Source organism: Larimichthys crocea, chromosome III (genome assembly GCF_000972845.2).
Source record: "Larimichthys crocea isolate SSNF chromosome III, L_crocea_2.0, whole genome shotgun sequence".
Taxonomy (NCBI): domain Eukaryota; kingdom Metazoa; phylum Chordata; class Actinopteri; family Sciaenidae; genus Larimichthys; species Larimichthys crocea.
This window is the reverse complement of record NC_040013.1, coordinates 34,312,248-34,334,244: the sequence shown is the minus strand read 5'-3', so window position 1 is coordinate 34,334,244 and position 21,997 is coordinate 34,312,248. Positions and strand designations below refer to the sequence as shown.

The window sequence follows — 21,997 nt, the reverse complement described above, 5'->3', positions numbered from 1 at the left end:
TTTAAATTACAAGTTAGACATTAATGGGATGTGAGCCGACCTAAACATGCATATGCACCTTTATCAGTTTCGTTAATGTATGTTTATTTTACAGAACTGATAAAGTACACATTTAAATACAAAGTGCTCACACATGGTGCAACATTATGATCAATAAATGATTGATTGATAAGCTTTCCATTCATTCTGAAATATTAACTAGTAGTTAAGTTAATAAACAAATGGGAATGCTGATTTAAATGCAGTTGACCTTTTCTTATTGCTATCAGATATGGCACAATACTACCTCCATGTGGTTAAACCATGTACTACAATGAGTAGAAACATCATTATAACTGAATGGTACACGTATTGATGATGAACAAAAGTAAATAAAAACAAACAGGTTATACACAGCTGTTTTTTGTCATTATATCAAGTAGTAGACTGTGAAGACCGGAAATTGATAGCACATTTTATTTAAGGCCAGCTCCTCCAAATTCAATAAAAAGAGATTTTTTTTTTCCATAACTCCAGTGGTATCTAACCATGAAGATAGTTTGAAGATATATTTCTTTTTCTGTAACTTCTGCTTAGACAGAGATGAACTGAACTTTGTTTGTGGTGCTCACAGCACTGAAACATCCGACTTAAAAATATCTGCATCTAGATACCACTAGAGATTAAATTGCACTTTGGGTGAACTGACCCTTTAATACAACAAACACTGGCGTATTCTTTTTCATTTGGTAATGATGGCAACTCCTTTTTTGACCCAGGCATTGTTGTTGAGGAGAGAGAGCATAAAGCGAGCCACGTCTCCTCTTCCCACTGTGCTCCCTACAGGGTAACCACTATTGTCAGGCACAAAGTATCCCTCATGGGTCAGGAACTCTTGAGCTGCAGAGGAAACAAGGGTGAAAAAGTGGGAGTTAGTAGCTTTACAAAAACACCATTTTCATTTGGTCCTTCAGGGAGTGAAAGGCGTGAAACAATGACCACAAAGATGTGCTGAAACCTCAAGGAAAGGAATATCATTAGTAAAAAAGGCCCATTCATTCTCATGGAAGGTCCTCTTAAACACTTTGTGGTGTCACCCTCACTATGCCGCCAAACTGGCAGCCTCTTATGCTTGTTATATAGGTTTGCTTCTGCCCCCTGTTGCTGGTCTGCTTTTACCTGAGGCAGGCAGGTTCTTGAGACCAGGTGGGCGAACCACAGTCCAGTTGATGTCCCCAGTCTCCTGCAGGAACTGCTCCATCTGATGCATGTTGGTGAGGACACTTCGGATCAACGGCAGCAGGAGGAACCGGATGAGATAAGGTGACTGCGTTCCAGAATTAGCTAACAACAAAAGAGAAAAAAAAGATTCAGAGAGACTTTGGAAAACACAAAACAAACAGCATTTGCACACAAGCAATAGGGAAAATCTCATGCCTCTGCTATGTATGATCTTGTGTTAATCTGCAGAAATATTCTTGAGGGAAAATATTAAACAAACACAACATTACAATTAATAAACACCACCCAAACTGAAATTTACAACAACTGGGTGGAAACCCCACAGAAGGCCTCATCATGAATACTGCGCTTACGTTCAGTGTACCAGGAGGTCATGGTGATGATTCTGTTGACTTGGGCCTCTCGCATGGCGCTGATAATAACTTTCATGGACAGGGTGTAGCCCGTCACCGCAGAGAAGATGGAGACCGGGAAGCCAAGGCAGGACATGATTACATCCTGTCCTTTGAAATGAGTTTTGAGACTCTCTGCTGAGAAAATATCAGCTTCCACCACCTGAAAGCAACAGACAGGGAAACACATATAATACTGAAATAAATTTGACTTTTTATATATTTTAGTCAGGAGCAGTGCATGATTGTTACTTACAAACAAATTCATAAGTTTGATTCGTTTTAACAGAGCAAAGCTTTGGATACTAGATTGAATAAAAAAAAGAATGGAGAATAAGCCGGTGTTATTCTGTTTTCTAAAAAAATATATTTTCTGTATTTTTCAACACCTCCTGACTTCCCTACTGCATCTGTGGCACAAAATCAAACCAAAACAATATTTAAAAACATGCCACAAACAGAGTTTAGTAGCTTCATTTTAAAACAAGGCTCACTGTAGTTTATTTCCACTTAAATCTTAACTGATTTCCAACAAAAAAATAATAACAGAAAAAACATGCAGCAAGGTTACATCACCTTGAGATTGTCATGATGGATGGTGAGTTTTCCTGGATTCCTGACGATAGCAGTGACTGTATGACCCTGCTGCAGCGCCTGGTTGACCAGATACTGTCCAGTCTGCCCAGTGGCTCCAAGCACAGCGACCTTCATCCTCAGACTCTGACACACAGAGTTCAGTCAAGGCTGGTTAATAGACAACGTGCTGAATGGTCTGCCCTCTCAAATTAACTGCTGGAAAGATCCCTCCCTGTTTTGCAAGTTCAAGTGTAAAAAATGATTATTACGGTGCAATAAAGAGGCCTTCTGTAAGAAATTATGGTTAGTCATCTGACGAATTTTGCGTTTAAAATGTAGTTGACTACACAGTAGTCACTGATCCAACAGAAATACTAATCTAAAGAGGTGAAATCATGTAGAATGAACAATTCACACAATCTGACAATAAAGAATGATTATTTTCATCATCAAATAATGTACCTATTATTTTATCTTTGCATTGATTAGTTGCTTCATTTATAAAATACATAGAAAATCTGATGAAAACTTCCCTTTAAGGAGGCAAACACTACACACTTTGTTGTATGAAAAGATTATATCAACAGTACTGGAGGATGACGAGCTGGTCGATCAGATGCTCTCTGAGGTTATTAAGCAGATACTGTTGACTGAGTTTCATTAAGAGATTTTTCTGAAAATGTACAGTCGCTGAATTCTGGTTAACATGGAGCCACATGCGAATCATGTACAATACAATATTATGCAATATAAAATGTTAATAGCTTCAATGTTACTCTTGTCTTGCCAACCACAATTATAGACAAAAGAGTCCTGATGAAATGCAGTAGTAAACGCACGTTTAGACAATAAAGATTCATGATAGCTGTAAGGATAAGTACTACACTGAACCTTGCATGACTTTTAATCTAACCAAAGGTCAAAAGGTCACTCTATACTCGACTACAGCCCGGTGCGTTTGCTTCTGTCCTAGCACTTAAAGCACAACAGTTCCCAGAAAAAGAGAGGAAAACACATGTTATGTGACCTGCAGTTGGGTCAGGAATGATTCCTATTGTGTGTTTGACTCCTGTTTTAATGACTCCCTGAGGCCTTTCCTGTTAAATCATTCAGATTAATCTGGTGGTTTGCTTTTATGATAACATCAGGCTGCAAGTGACGCTGTAACATGGAAGCTAAGTATCATGGGGAAAAAAAAGGAAAACTGTGATACTGTAAAAAGCAAAACAATCTAAAGCAATATTTAGGTTTTAAAAACCCTCTGAAAACACAGTGAATGCCACCACTCCCTCATCCTATCTGACAATTCTGCTGCAGACTATGAAATTACACATAATTTAATAACAGTCCTAAAAATAAGAAATCAAAAATAAGCTGTAAATGAAAAATAACCACACACTAGGTCTTCGTTTCTATAAATAAAAGGCTGCTTTCAATTTGGATCTGCATTGACAACAATACCATACTGTTGAGGACTTAATTACAGTCATTTAAAGCTCAATCTGTGATCCCAGTATTGACAGTGTCACTCCAAATCAAAAATCAATTATTGGAAGAGGAAACGACTAACAACTAAAATCAACATTGTACGTGTTTACATGCTGCAAAATATTTGTTTACTTTATTTTAATGTACATGAGGAGACGAGAAACTCATAATGAGCTATTTATACACATATGGAGTATGCAACATAAAATAAATTAAAGCTGCAAGGAGCGATGGTCGGGCCCTCGCACATATGCGCACGTCGAAATGTGCATAACATCGTTCTTTATAATATCGGTCTTGATAACTGCAAGAAGTTTCAGACAGCCCTGAGAAGGTGCTTCCTGCTGATTTCTTCTTTGAATGATTTTTATGGATCGCCACGCCCACACCGTTTCCTCAAAATTCATCATTTTGATAACTTTTACTCAGGAAGTCTACATGAACACACATACCAAGTTTGAAGTGAATTGGATAAAATCCCTAGGACGAGTTTGTTCAAACATGACCCCTTGTCAACCAGGCCGAAACAGCAAAAATAGCGATTTTCGTTCTTAAATATCTCGCTTCCTGTTCATTGTAGCCCATTGCTCCAAGAGACTTTTTTGTATTCTATAATGTGTTCTATAATTTGGCTGAGGTTTCATAACTCTGTGTCCAAAACTGTGGCGGGGCTGCCTCAAAGAAAAATTCCAGGGGGCGCTATAGAGCTCTTTTGCCCCGCCCCCTAAATAGTTATGCAGCCGAATTGTGCAAAATATTGGTCTTAACAACAACAAGAAGTTTCAGACAGCTCTGACAAAGTATATGATAGCCCAACACTTTTGCCTGAAAATCAGCCCAAAAGTCAATGGAGTCTCATTTCTCATTTCGAGGGGCACCACCAAAAACACACACCTAGGTGGCGCTGTAGAGCCATAAGCGTACGTCCATGTGCGTGACCCCAAAATGCGTAATTTTTGGGGTCGCCCAGCGTGCCGTGCTCGGGCCCTAATAATGACAAATATCACATCTGTTCATGTAGGATCGGTGTTTGTGTAAGCTTATACTTACCTAGACTTACAACCTCCATGAGGATTGTAAAGACTCAGACTAAGTTTCAGACAGCTGCATTAGTAAAGTTAAATGTTTTAAGTAGGCTTAGCTAGAATAAACCTATAAACCATAGACATATATATGTGTGTATATATATATATATATACATGTATATATGTCCATGCTATAAACTACAAACTGAGTTATAAAACCACCACATTGCACCGACTTGAATACGCCCCTTTCTTAAAAAGGTACACGCTCTCCAGAAAGCGGAGCGACTTACTGTATATTTTGTCAAGTTTCTCTGAAATATTAACGCTGCAGTTTGGCGTTAAGTAATTATTATGATAAATTATTATGATAAACAATCATGAACAAACTCACCTCCGCGTTTCAATTACGCAACGGGGGCGTTCAAGAGCGGCAGCGTTCAGGTATTGTTTGTAAATGTAGCGTTTTTCAAAGGTTATGTGTTCTGTACACTTATTATTATAATGTTAGTGTGGATTTAGGATAATGTTTTGGACTGTGTTTTATGTTTGCACTTTAAATAATGTGGTAGCTGCAGAAAAATGACACCCCACATTAGTATATTTTAATGTTTGCTTACTTTTTTCTGTGTTTCCTATCAAGTTCATAGCAACTTCTGTCATTTTGTCAGAAAAATGAAGATATGAAAACAAAACTTTGGACTCTGGTGATTTGCAATAAAGAAACAGTGGGCTATTTTATGAATACTGATAGATACTGATAGGACTATAATGACCTGTCAAGGTTATACAGTCACTTGTGTTTCACATATGATATTAATAAGTCTCTTGTACTTAGACTGAGTTACATCCAAAACAAGCATCTGTAGTCAAAACGTCTTCCAAAAACAAGTCTAAAAACAGATGCAGGCCTAACTTTTGCAACCTACATTTATCTCTGCACTTTGCCATCTTCCTAAATAAAGACCAGTCTAGTCGCATCAAGTCATTAGCTAAGTAATCCACTTGTGACTCGGTGCCTTGATTATGCGATCACACCAAGGGACTAAAGACTAAAGCTACAGCACTGACAGAGGGAGCTGCACAGAGGGACAGCTTCATACATGAGGCCTCTGTGGTGAGTTATTGGATCCTGCTGTCATTCATCTTCCTACAATGAGAGATCTAATTGACATCCTGCAGATCTTGACCTGATCCTGGAGAACTGGTGGAGGATGAAACAAGGCAAATGGCTGTTTAAATACTCACAGAAGCTGAGAACTCACAGTCAAACAACTTGGGAACTGGTGACTGGATAGAAGAGGTGACCACGTAAGTAAACTGCTCATAGTGGAGTTTATTATTATTTTTATTTCTATAGAGTGAAATAATCAAAAGTTAGATCAAATTAAATCAATTTTGGCCTGAAACATCATATTTGATTCAAATAATTGTTTCAAATTTGTCTCAAAGTATTTTTTAGTCCACTTAAAATACCAGATTTGGCTTGTAGTACAGAGTCCTGTGTAGTGATAGATCAGAAAACTCTCTCTGATTGGACGGCTGCTAAATATCTTTACAGGTGACGAAAGCCACCCATCTGTTCATTTAAGTAGGACAAAACCAGCACTGCAAAATAAAAATGTAAAATATGTCCCAAAGCATTTTGATGAAATCTATCATGCACAGCTCTTATTATTAATGGTTTTATAAATTGTTAACAGTAATTCATGGATTACATGTTGATCTAAAATAAGAGAAGGACATTTAAAAATGCCATTTCCATTTTTTTAAATCTTTTTATTTCATCAAAATAACTTCTGCATGTGAAGATGCTGTCGTTATTTAGATTATGCATCGCTCAGTATAAGCCTTCGTAGAAATCAGACGAAAACAGAGCTCTGCTGCAGGATTAAGGCCAATCACAGAGGTCAACCAGCAGATAACGAGATTAAGAGGCCATAAAGTTGAGCGTTCTGCAGCTTCTGCTCTTCTGCTGCTGCCCTTTCGCTCTGTGAATAAAGAGGCCAAGACTGTAGCAGAATTATTTTAAAATGTGTGTGGAGAATCTGTGTCTCAGCTTGTATGTATACATGCCTGAACTCCAAAAGGTCGCACCTGTAGAGTGCAGTTTGAAATTCATCTTTTAATGCATCAACAGCATAGTTAAATACATGCTCATGTGTTGGAATTATCTAAATGTCCTTGTCACTTTTAGCTGATGTGATGACTGTTGTTTGCTTTAAACAGGAACAGTCATGGGATGTGGCGTCACAAAGTCTGACCAGTTCCACAAACAGTCCAGAAAAGGTAACCATGATCCTCCACACAGACAGTGTTTATCTCTCTTAACAGAAAGGCTTCATGGTTCTCCTGTTTTTCTTTGCTTTGCTTCATAACTGTGATCTTCTTTATTATATCTGTTGTGTTTCTTTCCCTCTTTTTGCTCTGCTGCATGCAGCCGTCACAAGTAAGCCATATCTGAACTTACCTTGACTGTTATGTTGTTGTTTGCTGACAAAGCTGTCAAAATATACTTCAGCAAAAGTAAAAAATATTGCCACATACTTACATACCACTTATGCAAACTCTTAAAAGCCAAGAGTGAATAAATCAGTGTTGAAACACTGAAAGTGTGTAAACAGCATTTCCAAAATCGCTCAACTCATGATTCTCCAGCTGATGTTTTTATGAACACACATGATTTGTACTTTTCTGTCTGTAAAATTGTAGCAGTGTGTAATTTCAGCAAAATTATACTTGTGTAAACAGAAACGTTAAATAAACAGATACTAAAAAAATGATTCTATAAAACCTGCTAGTAAATGGAGAGTGAATATAAGACATTACCTCCTGCCTTGGTCAGGACATCAGCCTGTATCTCAGAGTGTTTTGTCAGTTATGGTCTGTGACAGTTCTCCATGTTTAAACAGAGAATCACAATATTATGACACATATTACAGATGTTGAAATATTACCAACACACACATATATAAAATTTTAACAGCTCATTTTAGTTCTTTGAATTATAAACTACAACATTTTGATAAACAGTGGCATGATATGATAATACAATATGATTCCACTGAAAGTCTACAGAAATTTGTGTTAAATTATTACAAAATCTTACTGCACTTAAATACTGTGTGTACTGCTGCGGTACTCAGATCTTTTACTTAAGTAAACAAACCAGTCTAGAAATATTATGCATCCTTTAGCAAAAGCAAAAAGTAAAAGTACTTTTATTCAGCATAAAATATAGTATATTGTATTAATGTATTATACTTGTTGATGTGTTCTCTGTGTTGCAGCTTTAAGAGCTGCCGTGCTGATTCAGAGATGGTACCGTCAATATGTAGCCCGCACAGAGACAAGGCGGAGATACACCTGGCACATCTTCCAGTCCATCGAATACTCTGGAGAACAGGCTCAGATAAAGGTGAGAACCATCTAGTATACTTCTATACGTTTTTTATAGAGGAATAATATAAATAACAGCTCATCTTTAACATCGCCTCCCTGTGCAGCTTTATAATTTCCTCGGCTACCTCATGGACAATTTCACACCATCAAGCAATGAACGTAAGATTTCAATTTTTGGATGACAAACTTTATTTTTGTGTCGGTATAACTGAACCTCTGAGTTTGAACTGTTGTCTTGACTTTCCCTTCAGGAAATTTGATCTCGCACATCTTCAGAGAGAATGAGGTTTGTCGGGACGCAGAGTGGGAGAGGTACTTCTGCTACAAGAACATCGAGGTGCCGGAGATTTACTCAGGACCTCACCTGACCTTCCCTCTGACGGTGGAGCAGACAGTCGGGCTGGTGGAAGCATTCAGGAACAAGAAAGTAGGTGCACACCACTGCTTAACTGTCCAGTCTCTAAAATAATGTTGCCTTGGTCACAGCTTATGTTCAGATTCAATGGTCTTAGTTTAGTAGGAAAATTACATGCAAATTTTAGAGATGTTCCTTTCTGTATTTTGCTTTAACCAGCATTTTACATCCTATACTTTCCAACAATTTCCAACAAAATCATTCATTTAAGAAACAACATTTTACTCCTTTCTTTACACGTGTCCTCTGTTCTTTGGATATCACACACTGAACTGTCATTAACCAAACTGACTAAGAATTGAGTATCAAAAATCAGGATATTAACCTTTCAGATAAAAACTCTACAAAGGCATTTGATATTTGCAGTGTGAATGATTGAGGCTGTTCAACATATATCCTTTATCTTAATATGTATGCTCGCTTGTCTGTATTTGAAGGAGCATAGCAATCATGTTTATAGACTTAAGAAGGAGTCTGAGTTGTCTGCTTAACAGGGTTTTTTGTGTTTGGCAGAACTTCTAAAAAAAAAAATCAACTTAAATATGTAGAATTTAATGGCATCTAGTAGTGAAGCTGCAGATTTAAACCAACTGAGGACCTGCTCCCTCTGTAGATATTAAAGGATCATTCTGATGAAAACATACAGTGAACATTATATTCCATTTTTGCCATTAGATGTTACCAAATGTTACACACTAGAACTTTAATCTTTTTCTGCAAGACAGAAAATCTTGCATGCATTAATCACAAAACCAGAGCAGTGCGGTGTGACCACTTGTTCATGTTTTTGTGCCTAAAAGCCTTCTTGCTAACAAGCCTCTCTCCCAGTAGCAGTTGCACTCGCGCTACGTCCTCCAGCTCCTGCTAGAGACGTGGAAACAGCTCCGGATGTTGCCAAATATCAACCGCATCTCCACCTGCCAGAGCAAAGAAATCACTATTTGTGGTGAGCTGAAAACAATTAGTCGATCAAACAAATTAATTAAAAGAATTATTCAGCAACAATTCTGATAACTGATGTATTGTTTTAGCAACAGAATTGCCAACTGTAAACTGTGAAGATTTGCTGGTTTTCTTAATCTCCTGTTATAGAAAACTGAAGTTTTTAGGCTTTTTTCCAGGAAAACAACGTAAAATATCTGATATGTTATAGTCCAAATGTTGAGAAATGAAAAAATAATAGGCAGTTAGGCAGTCTGCTTTTAATGTTAAACATCTCTTGGCAAATATGTACACAGTTTCTTTCTGTTTATTGTTATTAATCAACTATGTTCATTCATTTATATATATATCCTCTTCATTACAGGTGATTTGCACGGGCAACTGGAAGACCTGTTGCTAATTTTCTACAAGGTCTGGACTTTATCTTCTAAATGTTTTTACAAATTCTCAAATAACTAAAAACTGGAGATGTTGTCGTTTCTTTGTAGCTTATGAACTGTGGTAATTAATTTTAAAGAGTTGTCTGCATGGAGACATTTTCCCTGAAATTGTTAAAATGTTGTAATTCTAATATTTTAATTAAAATACTTTGAAAAACAAAATGTTTTGCCACAACGTGCTGCCTTTTCTCTGCAAAGCAATTAGTGAGTGAGAGCAGGATCTGCTTTTACTCCATGTGCTGTGGCTCATCATTTGTTTACATACAGATTACAGATTGATCCTTTAACACAGTGTTAATTTGCTGCTGTTTACTTTACAGAATGGCATGCCGTGTTTGGAGAAACCCTATGTATTTAATGGAGATTTTGTAGACCGAGGCAAAGACTCTATTGAGATCCTCATCATCCTGTTCTCATTCCTGCTCGTCTATCCGAGTGACGTCTATCTCAACAGAGGAAATCATGAGGACCACATAGTCAACCTGAGGTAAAACTAAATCTAAAACCCCAAATCACATGTTCTTGTTGTCAGAACTCATCAGGTGTAATCAAAACCAATATTTCTAACTGTCATCTTGTGTTTCTCTCACTGATGTAGGTATGGTTTCACAAAGGAGGTGTTGACTAAATACAAGGTAGGCTTATATGATGAAATCCTGAAACCTGATTTGTTTCTAACTCATCATCCCTGCTTATCAAACCAGCCAGCACATCTAAAATGTGTCCTAATCCAGATGACATTTAGAGCACCTGTGCCTACACATTCCCAGTGAAGCTTGATATAGGCCAATACAACACTGGTCACTCCTCCTCACAGCTAAGAGGATTTGAGGTCATTAAACTAGATGACAGCAGAACATCTGACTCTGATGATTCAGGGAGGTCGAGAAAGATCCACAAAGTAAATCTCAGATGTCCCAAATGTTTTAAATTTACTTTCCTTTTTTTTTATTATTATTATTATTTTGTTATAAAGTACACTATCATCATTGTGCACACTATCATCATTAATTTGATTGAAATGCATCAAACTCACAATCTGAAACGACATCTTTATACTCAAGAAACAAGCTGTAACAATCTTTCAAATAAAGACAGCCACAACATCAAGAATTGATAAAAACATCCCTAAAATTAGACCAAAATGAAAATTAAATATATCAATATCAGTCATTACTTAAACTCCTGTTTTTTTTTCAGATTGTGAGTTGAAATTGAAGTTTACTCCCACCCCCCAACTTTGTTTATTGAAAAGTGAAGTTATTGAAGCTAATGATGAAGAAACAAAAACAAAGTACACACAAAAGAGGAATTTGGTCATCTGTGAGAAAGAAAAGCTGCATTGTTACAATGGAAAATCACGCGGTCACGCAACATCAACAGAAATCCAGAACACAGGCTGAGAGTTTTGTATCCGATGGCCTGATATTTATTTAATAGTTGTGACAAATGTTCCATCCATGTCAATGGTCACAGTGTGCAAATTCAACCTACATTAGATTTGGTTTAAATGAAATAATGAATAATTAGAACAAATCCATACCACAAAAAACATAAACATAAATAAATAAACAAATAAACATAAATAAAAGATACACTATGTTGACAACAAACTGCCATAAAACTGAAAAAAGACGTTTGTGCTACTCCTCAGATGCACGGCAAACGGATCCTGAAGCTGCTGCAGAAGATTTTCAGCTGGTTGCCATTGGCAACGGTGATCGACCAGAAGGTGCTGGTGCTCCATGGAGGGATCTCCGACGTCACAGACCTCAGCATCCTCGCCAGACTGGACAGACACAATGTGAGGAGAAATCATGTGCAGCTGTGATAAACACATCAGCATCATTCATCTCTGCTGTTGTCTTTGTTTTTTTCTCAGTATGTTTCAGCACTGAGGCCTCCAAAGAAGAGACACAAGAGTTCTGCGGGGATGTCCATCGACTCAGAGATGGATGAGGACATCTTAGCCGCCAACAAGTTATGCCAGCGTCGGATCTCCCTTGCATATCCCAAAGCCTTTGGAGAACGTGAAAGTTTCCAAAACCGCTCATTGCAGGACTTCTCTGACCGGATCAAAGGAAACGCTGTTGATGAGCTGGAGAGCAGGATGAGGAAACAGTCTATTTACAACTCGGGGACCATATCATCGGAAAAAAACATAACTGCATCTGTGTCCTCTGACTCTATCAACAGTGACAATCCCAATGACGAGTGGAAACAGGTGATGAATGAGTATTGAATAGTGTTTGCTCAGATATTTTAATACAGACATCCAACTTGTTTGATGCAAAGCCAACTGATCCTGCATTGTCTTTGTTTCGAGTTTGTTTTTCTTAGTCTTGTAAAGTACCTTATTAATGCTGCCAAAGTAAAGAGTTTGATCCCAACTCCATAATACTTAATATATAACTTCATTAGTACATTAATACTACTATTAATAAACCACTAAATATAAGTACTTTAAAAGGCAGTAAACCAGCAAAAATAAAACACAGGCAAGCTACAAGAATGATAAACAAACAGAAATACAATATTATAATGAAAAGAGGCAATACCAATAGAAAAATACGTTAATATATACACACATGCAAAGAGACATACATTACATTGTTGTTTAACAAACTCATATTTGCAGATTAATTTTGTGTCGACTGACTAATCAATTAATTAACACATTGTTAACCTCTAAATAGTGCAATGCCTTAAAGGGACCTTGTGGATTTCTCGTGTAAACAAACAAAACTTAAACTTAGACTAAGAGAGGACAAAGGTCCACAGGAAACCTTTAATATAACCATAATAATTAACTGCAAACTGCAATATCAATATCAAGAGGTGTTGAAACCGCATTTAGGAACGAAGGTCATCATTTGTTATTGTTGTTGCTCTGTGGGTGAGTTTGTTTGTTGTTCTCGGGTCCTAAAGAGTCCCACTTAGCTATAGAGACTTATGTGGAAAAAAAGATTTATGAGGTCATGGTCTTTGTGTCGCAGCACTAAATCAGTCCTGAGTCACAGCCTGACAAATGTTCATCAGTGATCAACATTTACCTCAGATGTGGTGCTGAGGACTGTTGCCTGTGTAGGCTTTGACATGCTGTAATCCACCACGTCATTAATCCCTCTGCCGTGAGTTCAATCTGCTTGGTTGCCACCTTAAGCACAGGCTGTGGATGTCAGTGGTCTCATTTGGCTCATGTACTTGGTGGTGGTTCAGGTCCGAACATGTTCAGCCATTACAAACAGCTCATTAGGTAACATACTCAGTGAATTACCAGACATGTTAAGTGATTCTTTCAAGTATTGGTATGCAGTAGAACACTGTGAACAGATGTAACAGCAGATACTGAGTAATATTACATCATTCTGAATACAAATAAATATTTAAAAGGCTTTAAATGTTGCACTTAAAGTTTGAAATTCAAAATTAGATATTCTAGGTCAGTTTCCAGGGGCAAATCAAACGTATACAAAAAAGACAGCGACTACATTCGTGCCGTAAAGCTGTGCAGGCACAGCTTGAGCTAAATATACAGGAGATGGGATCATCAAAGTCTGTATGACTCATCCTCTGGGAGCATAAATGTCTGTACCAAATTTAATGGAAATTTATCCAACAGTTTGTTTAGTTGTCGTGAAATCGTGTGCCAATTGTCATTTCCAACCAATTTCTTGTCGTGAATTTGAGAATTCATTCTTGACCCTGGCAAGTTGTTTTTCTCCCACAATAATTTCTTTTTCAAAATTCTGTTTTAAGTTTCTCTGTTAGATTCATTAAAGTTAAAAGTCATTCTCATCTGACTTCAGGTCCTGGACTTGCTGTGGAGTGACCCGATGCCGCAGGATGGCTGCACACCCAACGAGGTGCGAGGCGGTGGTTGCTATTGGGGCCCCGACATTACCGAGGACTTTCTGAACAAACACAACCTGCAGCTTATCATCCGCTCCCATGAGTGTAAACAGGACGGTTATGAGTTCTGCCACAACCGTAAGGTGAGGCGCACAGAGGCTTGAATTGATTACTGTGACATGAAATGCATTTCATACTTTAGATCAATGACACAGTTGTTTCTGAATGTTTTTTTTTAAGAATTCACCTTTCTCCTTATTTCACTTAGGTCCTTACTCTGTTCTCTGCCTCCAATTACTACGACGTGGGAAGTAACAGGGGGGCCTACGTGAAGCTGGGTCCAGATCTTGTGCCTTATTTGATTCAGTATCAGGCCAGCAGCATGACCAGAGAGCTCACTGTGAGACAAAGGTGCAAAAAACTATCAGAAAATCTTCATCCCTATACAATATGATTGATTCTACAGGAGAAGGGCTGCGACTGGTTCATTGATTCAATTGCTCAGTTTGTAAAATGTCAAAAAACAGAGAACACTTCCACAAAGCTGAATGTGACACATTTTCTCTTTGCGATCTACAATTATACAGAATAGAGAAAATTAGAGACAACATCTGTCAAACATCTGTCTGTTAAATGTAATGCTACAGCTGGCAGCCACTTAGCTTAGCTTGGCATAAAACCTGGAAACACAGGGAAACAGCTAGCCTGGCTCTGTACAAAGGCAACAAAATCCACCTACCAGTATCTTTAAATCTCATTAATTAACATGTTAACTTTGTTTGTTTACTTGCTCTGTTTATTTTGGACAGAATGCTTAGTGCGTCTGCTGGATGCACAGGCACAAGAGTGATATATATCAATCTTCTCAAGCAAACGAATACATTTTTTTTATTAAAATGTCAAACTATTACACTAAAAGATTAATCGACTATCAAAACTGTTGTCGTATTAGCTTCTTTCAATTGACTAATTGTTTCAGGAACACGTTCCACAAATATCTGTACGCAACATATCCAATGTAGACTTTATGTTTATTTATTATTGATTCATTTTAACAGCAAAGCACTGTTCACAATATATCCGCTGATATCTTGTCTGCAGTGTTGGACGAACTGAGCGCTCAGCCCTCAAAGTCCTGCGGGAGCAGCTGTTTGCGCACAAATCTGACCTCGTCTGTGCCTTCAAAAAGTTCGACAGCGAGAACACAGGTGCGTATTGTGACGTTCATGAACCAATTCAGTCTTTAACGGATCAGGTGTTACTTAATTTTTCATTATAGTCCTCTTGTGTACCTCCCTTCTTTTAGTCCTTAAAGGATAATGTGTGGCTTGGGAGAAATGCGATCTCACACTTTTGTATTTTTATACCCATTCAGATGAAAACATGTGGGCTGATCAAAAGTCCATACAGCAGTATTTGACAGTTTCACAGAAACTTCAGCTGAAACTGTTGTTGTTCAGTGATTTACTTTAATTCAGCTAATTTTCTTTTTCTTACTTCTACAGCAGATTTATTTACGGAAACTCTCAAAGTCTTACACAACCTGGATCTTAGAAGTAGTAGTTAAATCTTAAGTTACTTAATGATGACATTTTTCAAATGCATCTCACAGTCTTCATCATCAGTACAGTACTGATTGGACTGTATGAGGAAGCAATGGGCTGAAATCTTAATAGAAATCAGATAACAGGTTAAGTTTTCACCTTTGTCAGGTCTTGTATCTGTGACCGACTGGGCCACTGCAGTGGAGAGTGTGATGTTCCTCGGTCTGCCCTGGAGGATGTTGCGCTGTCAGCTGGTCACCTCCAAGATCATTGACGGCATGATTGACTACAATGAGTGGTTCAGTGAGCTTAACATTAAAGGATCCAACACAGATGTAAGGTCACAGAAATATCTCAGATTTTGGACCAATTTAAGGACATTGTATAAACACTGAGTCTACTGAGTCATATGTTTACACAAAAATAAAAGCTTTTTCTTCATCATTTCTCCTCTCACAGCACATCGACCAGAGTCTACTTGAGACTTTGTATCGCCACCGCTCCACGCTGGAGACCATCTTCAGAATCGTAGACACAGACAACTCAGGTAAAAGGTTACATGTGTATACACTGGCAGAAATTTTCTAATTGTAAGACTCTACTAAGTTGCATTATTGGAAGTGTAGGATCCAATGTTTCTGGATGAAAACATCAGGATAATATGACCTCTGCTGCTCTGCAGTTCTCCAACTTTGTGGCAGACTTCATTTTTATTAAATTACTTAAACTAATTGTAACCGTACTACCTCACAGAGACAATCCGATGAGAGACAGTGTGGTGCAGTGGAGGTGTAAAGTGTGTCAGGGCACTGTATTTGCTGTGTCCAGATAGAGATGTCGTTTGTGTTCAGTCTCCGTTAATCCACCTGCAGCGTGCAAAAGAGGCCACAGCATGTTACTCCCTCCTGAATCCTCCCAGTTAAGACAAGGATTAACCCACTGATCTAATGGTCCACTCTCCACTCCTCTCCTCTGGTCACACAAGCTTTTTCTTCTATCATATCTAAATGTTTCCGCCTTTTTTAATCTTTTTTTTTTCTATTACTGCATCTGCAATCTTTTCTACCCAGCATCTTTAACCTTTAACCTCCCCAGGCTTTATCACCATTGAGGATTTCCGGCAGACCTGGAAGTTGTTAAGTGTCTACCTAAAGATGGAAATCACAGACGAGGCCATCTCTGACCTGGCTGTCACCATCGACAGCAATCAGGATGGCAGCATCGACATCGATGAGTTCATGGAGGCCTTCCGCCTCACAGATAAGAAGAGCCGGCTGGAGCGAGGACGCAGCATGTTCATGGGCACGGCCAGCGACCTCACCAAGCTGGAGGGAGACCCAAACATTTGAGCAGAGAGAGAAAACAGACTGAAAACAGACTGACCTCAGCTCAGACTCCTCGCCAGGCAGACAGGCAGTGGAGGGGAGGGCTGGGAGATGCAGCCAACGCAAGCTGCTTTAATGACGCACACTTAGACGTAGGATGATGCTGAGCAACAGCCGCGTAGATCACAGGGGATTAGGATGAGTTTAGAGTTCAGGATATCTGACAGCCTATGTTCATTTCACATTTTGAAGCTGTTTTATCCACTGAGGAAGTGTGGGTAAAATACTGAATAGTGAATAGTTTAAATAGTTAAAGTATTACAGATGTAAAATCCACAAACACAGAAGCAAAAAGGCATTATGTTCAGGCTGCATCATTATTCAGATAATAATCAAGGTAACAACACTTTTAACTTTAACTAGACTAGACTTAAAAGATGTAACACCTGCACACTGACTCCAGATATCTTTAAATGGACAATGTTTCAACCCCAGCTGGATTTTAAAAAAATAGTTACCACACCTATGTTAATAGGATGACTTTATGATGACAACTATCCAAACTGCCCAGGATGATAAATATCTCTGGGAACACTGAACAATTCACAAACTACAAAATAAAAGTACATCAGTCCTAATGGGTGTAGGAGTACGGAGACAACAATACATCAAATTTATCAAGAAATGTCGTAAAAATATATAAAAAGCAGTTTTCTTGACAAAAAATGTTTAATATTTGATGACAGAATCTTTTTATTATCAAGTAACCTGACGAATATTTTCTCGCTTTTATTTACAGTATTGTTTGGTCTATATAAAATCAGAAAATGCCCAAAATTGTTTCATAGATCCCAAAGTGATGTAATGAAATGTCCTAAAAATATTCAGCTATCATAAAATAATAATATAAATAATTGTGCAGCTCAACGTCAGCTGCAAGTATTTGCAACTAAATGTTGCTGGTGCCTTAGCAGTAGAAGTGTTTAACTTCTGGAAATGAAGTCTAGTTTGCACTGATGATGTTTTGTATTAACCGCCTACCCATGTATTGTGGTCTCTCCTCGTCTCAGGTGGGATACAAACTCTCATCTCGCTCAGAACGGAGAACTCATGATGTACTATATGTACAGAACATTTACTGTATTTTAAGGGCAGTTTGATGTTTTGGGAAATAACTTTCACTTTTAGATAAGAAGATCAACCACTTTCATTTAATTCTACTCATTAGGATGCTGCAGTCAGGAGATGGTTAGCTCAGCTTAGCACTAGAAACAGCTACCCTGCTCTTTCCAAATAGACTTCTAAAGCTCACTAATTAACAGATAATGTATGATGTAGTCTTTATGCTGAGCTAACCGACTGCTTCTAGCTTTATACTTAACACACAGACATGAAGACAGAAAGTAAATAACCAAAATGTTTAACTGTTCCTTAAATATTTGAAAACAAAGTGGTGTTTTACTTTTGTTTGAATGACTTTTGTTGAATCTCATCAGTTTCTGTCGTAGGTAAAACTCCCATATTGTGTAATATCATTTAACTCAACCAAAAGAGACGTGAAGAAATCTGTGTGTGCATGTGTAAAACGTTGTTATTATGTAAAATATATGCTGACCATGTAAAATGTTTACTGTAAATATATCTCACAGACAAATTTGGCGTATTTGTTTGTGTCTGTGTTTGAGGTAAGTGATTTAAAGAGGGCTCGACACTAATACCGTAATATTTATCCAGTATTTTCTATACATTTCTCCTCTGTTAACAGAAGTAAATAGTAAATAAAAGTTCAAAAAACTGAGTAATCTGATCATTACAAAAGTTGCATGCATCACACAGGTTTTTGTTGAGGCTGTTTCTTGCATACATATCACCTATCCATTCATTAATTCATTCATTTTTTACTCTTTAAATCATCTAAGCGTACATCTACATCAAACAGAACATCAATATGCAATGATACAGGGTTGCCACTTTTATTTTTGTTATCAATTATTTTTTCAACTAATCAGTTAATCATTTTGTGTATAAAATGTTGGGAAATATCATATAATTTCCCAGAGCCCAATGTCAGATTACTGTTTTTGTCTGACCAACAGCTCAAAAACTCAAACATGCTGTCATTTGACAAAGAAAAAGCATGAAATCCTCACTTAAATGAGAAGCCATGTTTCTGAAGAAAGACATAAACGATTAATCAGTTAAAACAAACTGAAAACCAAACAGTTCCTGTTGACATTCATTTTTTGATGATCATCTCATTGACTAATCAATTGTTTCAGCTCTACAATAAAATAAAAAGCTGATATTTAACAAGATATCACACAATAAAATGGAGCCAATTTTACAATAAATTAAGTAATAGTAGAACATTTAAATTAAAACATTTAATTTCCCTCAGATTTTAGTCCACATAATGAAAGTCTCAAAAGCTTATTGAAGATTATTAAACTAGATTTCAATTCCCAAAGCTGAACATAAACAACATAAACACGTTTTGAGGTCAAATTAGTCATTATTTCATATATGCATGGGTTCTCTCAAGGTACAAAAAAATGAGTGGATGGATGTTGATGTAATTTACAGTATTGTTCTTCCTTGCCAGTCAGATTAGATCAGAGTCACCAGCAGGTGGCACAGGAGACCATTTAGTACAGAGTACATCAGTATGACAGCGACTTCTTTAACTAATCAAAAAACCATGTGTGCAACTTCTCAGAACTGATGACTGATTTCGAAAGAAGTACATTGTACCTTCAAAAGGAAATTGGCCAAAACTGTCCAAGAGTATTAGTCACTGGGAATAGAGCAAACAAAAAAAGGCTTATTGGGATTTCTAAAAGCTCTACATGCTGAATTTGAGCTGCAGTAACAGATAATAGAAATTCTTGAGCTTTTAACTGCATTGTCTCCATATAATTGTTTGTGGTTAGGGCTGTAGTTTGTCTTTCAAATGGTAATCTTTTAAGTGGGTGGACATTAAAACATGCCCAGAGCTGCCTACAGTTTAAATGAGGTTGGATTAAAAGCATTGCACAACTCAAACGTTTACATTCAGTGATATTTTACCTGGGGATGACGGTGTGACCTAGAAGTCAACTCCTGTAGTACAAAAAGAACTGAAACTAAAATAATGTTCTGTTACAAGTCTTTGCAAATGTACTTTGCTTTTGTACAAATTAAACAAAAGAGACACATCATGTTATTAGTGAGCTTTGTAGTGTATTCACTGCCTTTGGACAGCTTTTTCCACTGTTTCCAGTCTTTATGTTAAACTAAATTAACTCTGGCTCCCTCATCTCAACTTGAGATGCAAATAAGTCAAATTATATCTGGATCATTTACGTTAAAAGTGACAATACCACAGTGTAGAAATCCTCCATTGTAAGTCATCTGCCATACGAGATTTTACTTTAAATAAAAGTAGAGAAGTATTATCGGTAAATTAAACTTAAAGTATGAAAATGCAGACAAACATCTCTGTGAATGTTAAATTATCATACATCATATTATTGAATAATGCATTCACATGTAGGTAGGAGTTTACTGTAGCTGATCAAGGTGGTGCTTATTTTAACTACTGATGTTAAATCTAATCTGCAAAGTAACCTGATACTAAAGTTGTCAGATTAATACTTTTCCATTACTGTCTGACATGTACATTTACTCAGTTACTGTACTTGAGTAAGATTTTGATGTACTCGTACTTCAATACGTGAGGATTTCCATGTTATGCTACTTTATACTTCTACTGCACTACATTTAGGAGAGAAATGTTGCACTTTTACTCAACAGCAATTATTTGATAACTTGATAAGTTACTTTGCACCATTACCAGCCGCAACATTAAAGTCTTTTGCGCCTTAAATGCATTAATATTTGTAGTACAAAAATATAATATACATGTCCAAAGTGTACCCTCCTCTCACCCAATGCCAGCTGATATGGATGGATGGATGGATGGATAATATATGATTATAAATTGGGTATGGTAGAGTATTTCTACACTGTAGTTTTAGTACTCTTACTCAACTAAAATATCTGAATTCTTCTTCCACCCCTGCTGGCTAGTTGGACTGAGATTAGTTGTTTCCCCCCTTTCCCAGTCTTTGTGCTTAACTTCAATGAGCTTCATATTTAACCAACAACCCAGTCAGTCTTCTCAAAATACCATTTAACATTATGCAAATTAGCATATTTTGCAATATGTCAAATTATTTTTCCTCAACACTCAGAACATGTGAAAACAAGCCCAATGTGTTACCCCAGAGATGGAGGCTGGCGTGCTGCTGCCTGTCCTCTGCTGCTTTTCAAATCCAGCCACCACCGCCCCCGACATAGAAACTCACACGCGGGTGAGAAGTGGGACAAAAGAAGTAGGCAGTTAGACCTATTTTTCCAGTGCACCAGGGGAAGGGGGCATCTATTGTTCACTGTCTGCAGGTGGTCTTACTGTTGTAAAGCTGCTGGAGCTCTGTCCTAATGAAGACATTTGAATGAAAGATTTTCAGTCAACTGGAGCGTCTCAAAGCACTCACAGTGAGAGATTATTCATGGACTGAAGGCCTAACTTCACTTTTAGGAAACTTCTCTTGTGTGCTTCACAGGTCTCTGAGTGTACGATCAATCAGACACTGGCAGATATTATGAATTTGTGCAGCTTGAGAAATGCTGCTAATTTTACTTGAATAAGGGATTTTTTTCTCATATTTCCTAGAATGTGTTTTTCATCCAGTTTTGAGGGCTCTAATATAACAATATTTCCCATAATTTCCCATCATTTATCTTGAAAGTTAGATTATATGAAAATAAGGCCTGTGATTGGACAAAAAGCAAAAAGAGGCACTTATTTCATATTCAAAATATAACAAATGAAGAAAATCTGTATATATCAACTACCTCATAAAATAAACCGTTACCATCTTCAGCTCCAATTTCCATGAAAAAAATTAGTACAACTAATAGTGGAAATAGAAGTTCTGATTTTGTTTATTGTGCTGTTAGATGTTGTGTAAAAATATGTAACTTTTACACAGGCTCTGCCTACAGTATTTAGGTATAGTTTAATCTTCCTTTTTTTAAATTAAATTTTAGAAACTTTATTAATCACACAAATAACACAGTTATTTAAAGACATGCTCTAGGAAATCATTAAGAAACTGCTTACACTATAAAACGAAAAGTACTGCCAATCAGGTGAAAGGTAAGGCAGATTAGTTGTTTTTAACAAAAATCATTAGTGAAAGCTCTGCTCACATAATCCAGTGGTTCCCAGCTGGTAAATTACAGGATCGTTTGTAAAGGGAACATCACTTTGATCCAATTGCTAACAACTTGTAGACACACACACATATTATATGTGTGTTTTTACTAATTGA

At 37.3% G+C, this 21,997-nt stretch overlaps 2 protein-coding genes across 9 annotated transcripts; one reads left to right on the top strand and one right to left on the bottom strand.

Annotated features, from left to right (window-relative positions):
- Positions 1–441: 441 nt before the first annotated feature.
- On the bottom strand, positions 442–5,144 carry LOC104918997 (flavin reductase (NADPH)). 6 transcript variants are annotated; one of them, XM_010730894.3, is made up of 5 exons: positions 5,097–5,144; positions 2,190–2,421; positions 1,575–1,776; positions 1,159–1,323; positions 442–879 (listed from the first exon to the last, which is right to left on the bottom strand). In XM_010730894.3, exons 2-5 carry the CDS (start codon positions 2,322–2,324, stop codon positions 722–724), a joined length of 660 nt encoding a protein of 219 aa, XP_010729196.1. In that variant the 5' UTR covers positions 2,325–2,421; positions 5,097–5,144; the 3' UTR covers positions 442–721. The 6 variants fall into 6 exon arrangements, with proteins under 6 accessions (XP_010729196.1, XP_019111216.1, XP_010729197.1 ...); XM_019255671.2 differs by having other exon boundaries at positions 2,190–2,333; positions 5,097–5,141; XM_010730895.3 differs by lacking the exon at positions 5,097–5,144 and adding an exon at positions 4,996–5,017.
- ppef2a (protein phosphatase with EF-hand domain 2a) lies at positions 5,083–17,125 on the top strand. Of its 3 annotated transcripts, XM_027278498.1 has the most exons (19): positions 5,083–5,146; positions 5,885–6,013; positions 6,932–6,991; positions 7,143–7,151; positions 7,993–8,120; positions 8,209–8,263; positions 8,356–8,531; positions 9,351–9,465; positions 9,826–9,872; positions 10,222–10,388; positions 10,500–10,536; positions 11,556–11,705; positions 11,784–12,125; positions 13,711–13,896; positions 14,022–14,164; positions 14,855–14,961; positions 15,466–15,632; positions 15,757–15,844; positions 16,393–17,125. In XM_027278498.1, the coding sequence occupies exons 3-19, from the start codon at positions 6,940–6,942 to the stop codon at positions 16,644–16,646; spliced, it is 2,223 nt and encodes a 740-aa protein (XP_027134299.1). In that variant the 5' UTR covers positions 5,083–5,146; positions 5,885–6,013; positions 6,932–6,939; the 3' UTR covers positions 16,647–17,125. The 3 variants fall into 3 exon arrangements, with proteins under 3 accessions (XP_027134299.1, XP_027134300.1, XP_027134298.1); XM_027278499.1 differs by lacking the exons at positions 5,083–5,146; positions 7,143–7,151; positions 8,209–8,263 and having other exon boundaries at positions 5,977–6,013; XM_027278497.1 differs by lacking the exons at positions 5,083–5,146; positions 5,885–6,013; positions 6,932–6,991 and having other exon boundaries at positions 7,040–7,151.
- The last annotated feature ends 4,872 nt before the right edge of the window (positions 17,126–21,997 follow it).

Excerpts from the sequence above, each read along its gene's own strand:
- LOC104918997 (XM_010730894.3), bottom strand. The coding sequence starts at position 2,324 with ATGAAGGTCGCTGTGCTTGGAGCCACTGGGCAGACTGGACAGTATCTG. Across the intron at positions 1,324-1,574 it reads GACCTCCTGGTACACTGAAC|CTAATTCTGGAACGCAGTCA; the intron begins GTAAGCGCAGTA and ends TTTTGTTGTTAG. Across the intron at positions 880-1,158 it reads CAAGAACCTGCCTGCCTCAG|CTCAAGAGTTCCTGACCCAT; the intron begins GTAAAAGCAGAC and ends TTTCCTCTGCAG.
- ppef2a (XM_027278497.1), top strand. The coding sequence starts at position 7,046 with ATGGTTCTCCTGTTTTTCTTTGCTTTGCTTCATAACTGTGATCTTCTT. Across the intron at positions 12,126-13,710 it reads CCAATGACGAGTGGAAACAG|GTCCTGGACTTGCTGTGGAG; the intron begins GTGATGAATGAG and ends ATCTGACTTCAG. Across the intron at positions 15,633-15,756 it reads TTAAAGGATCCAACACAGAT|CACATCGACCAGAGTCTACT; the intron begins GTAAGGTCACAG and ends CTCCTCTCACAG.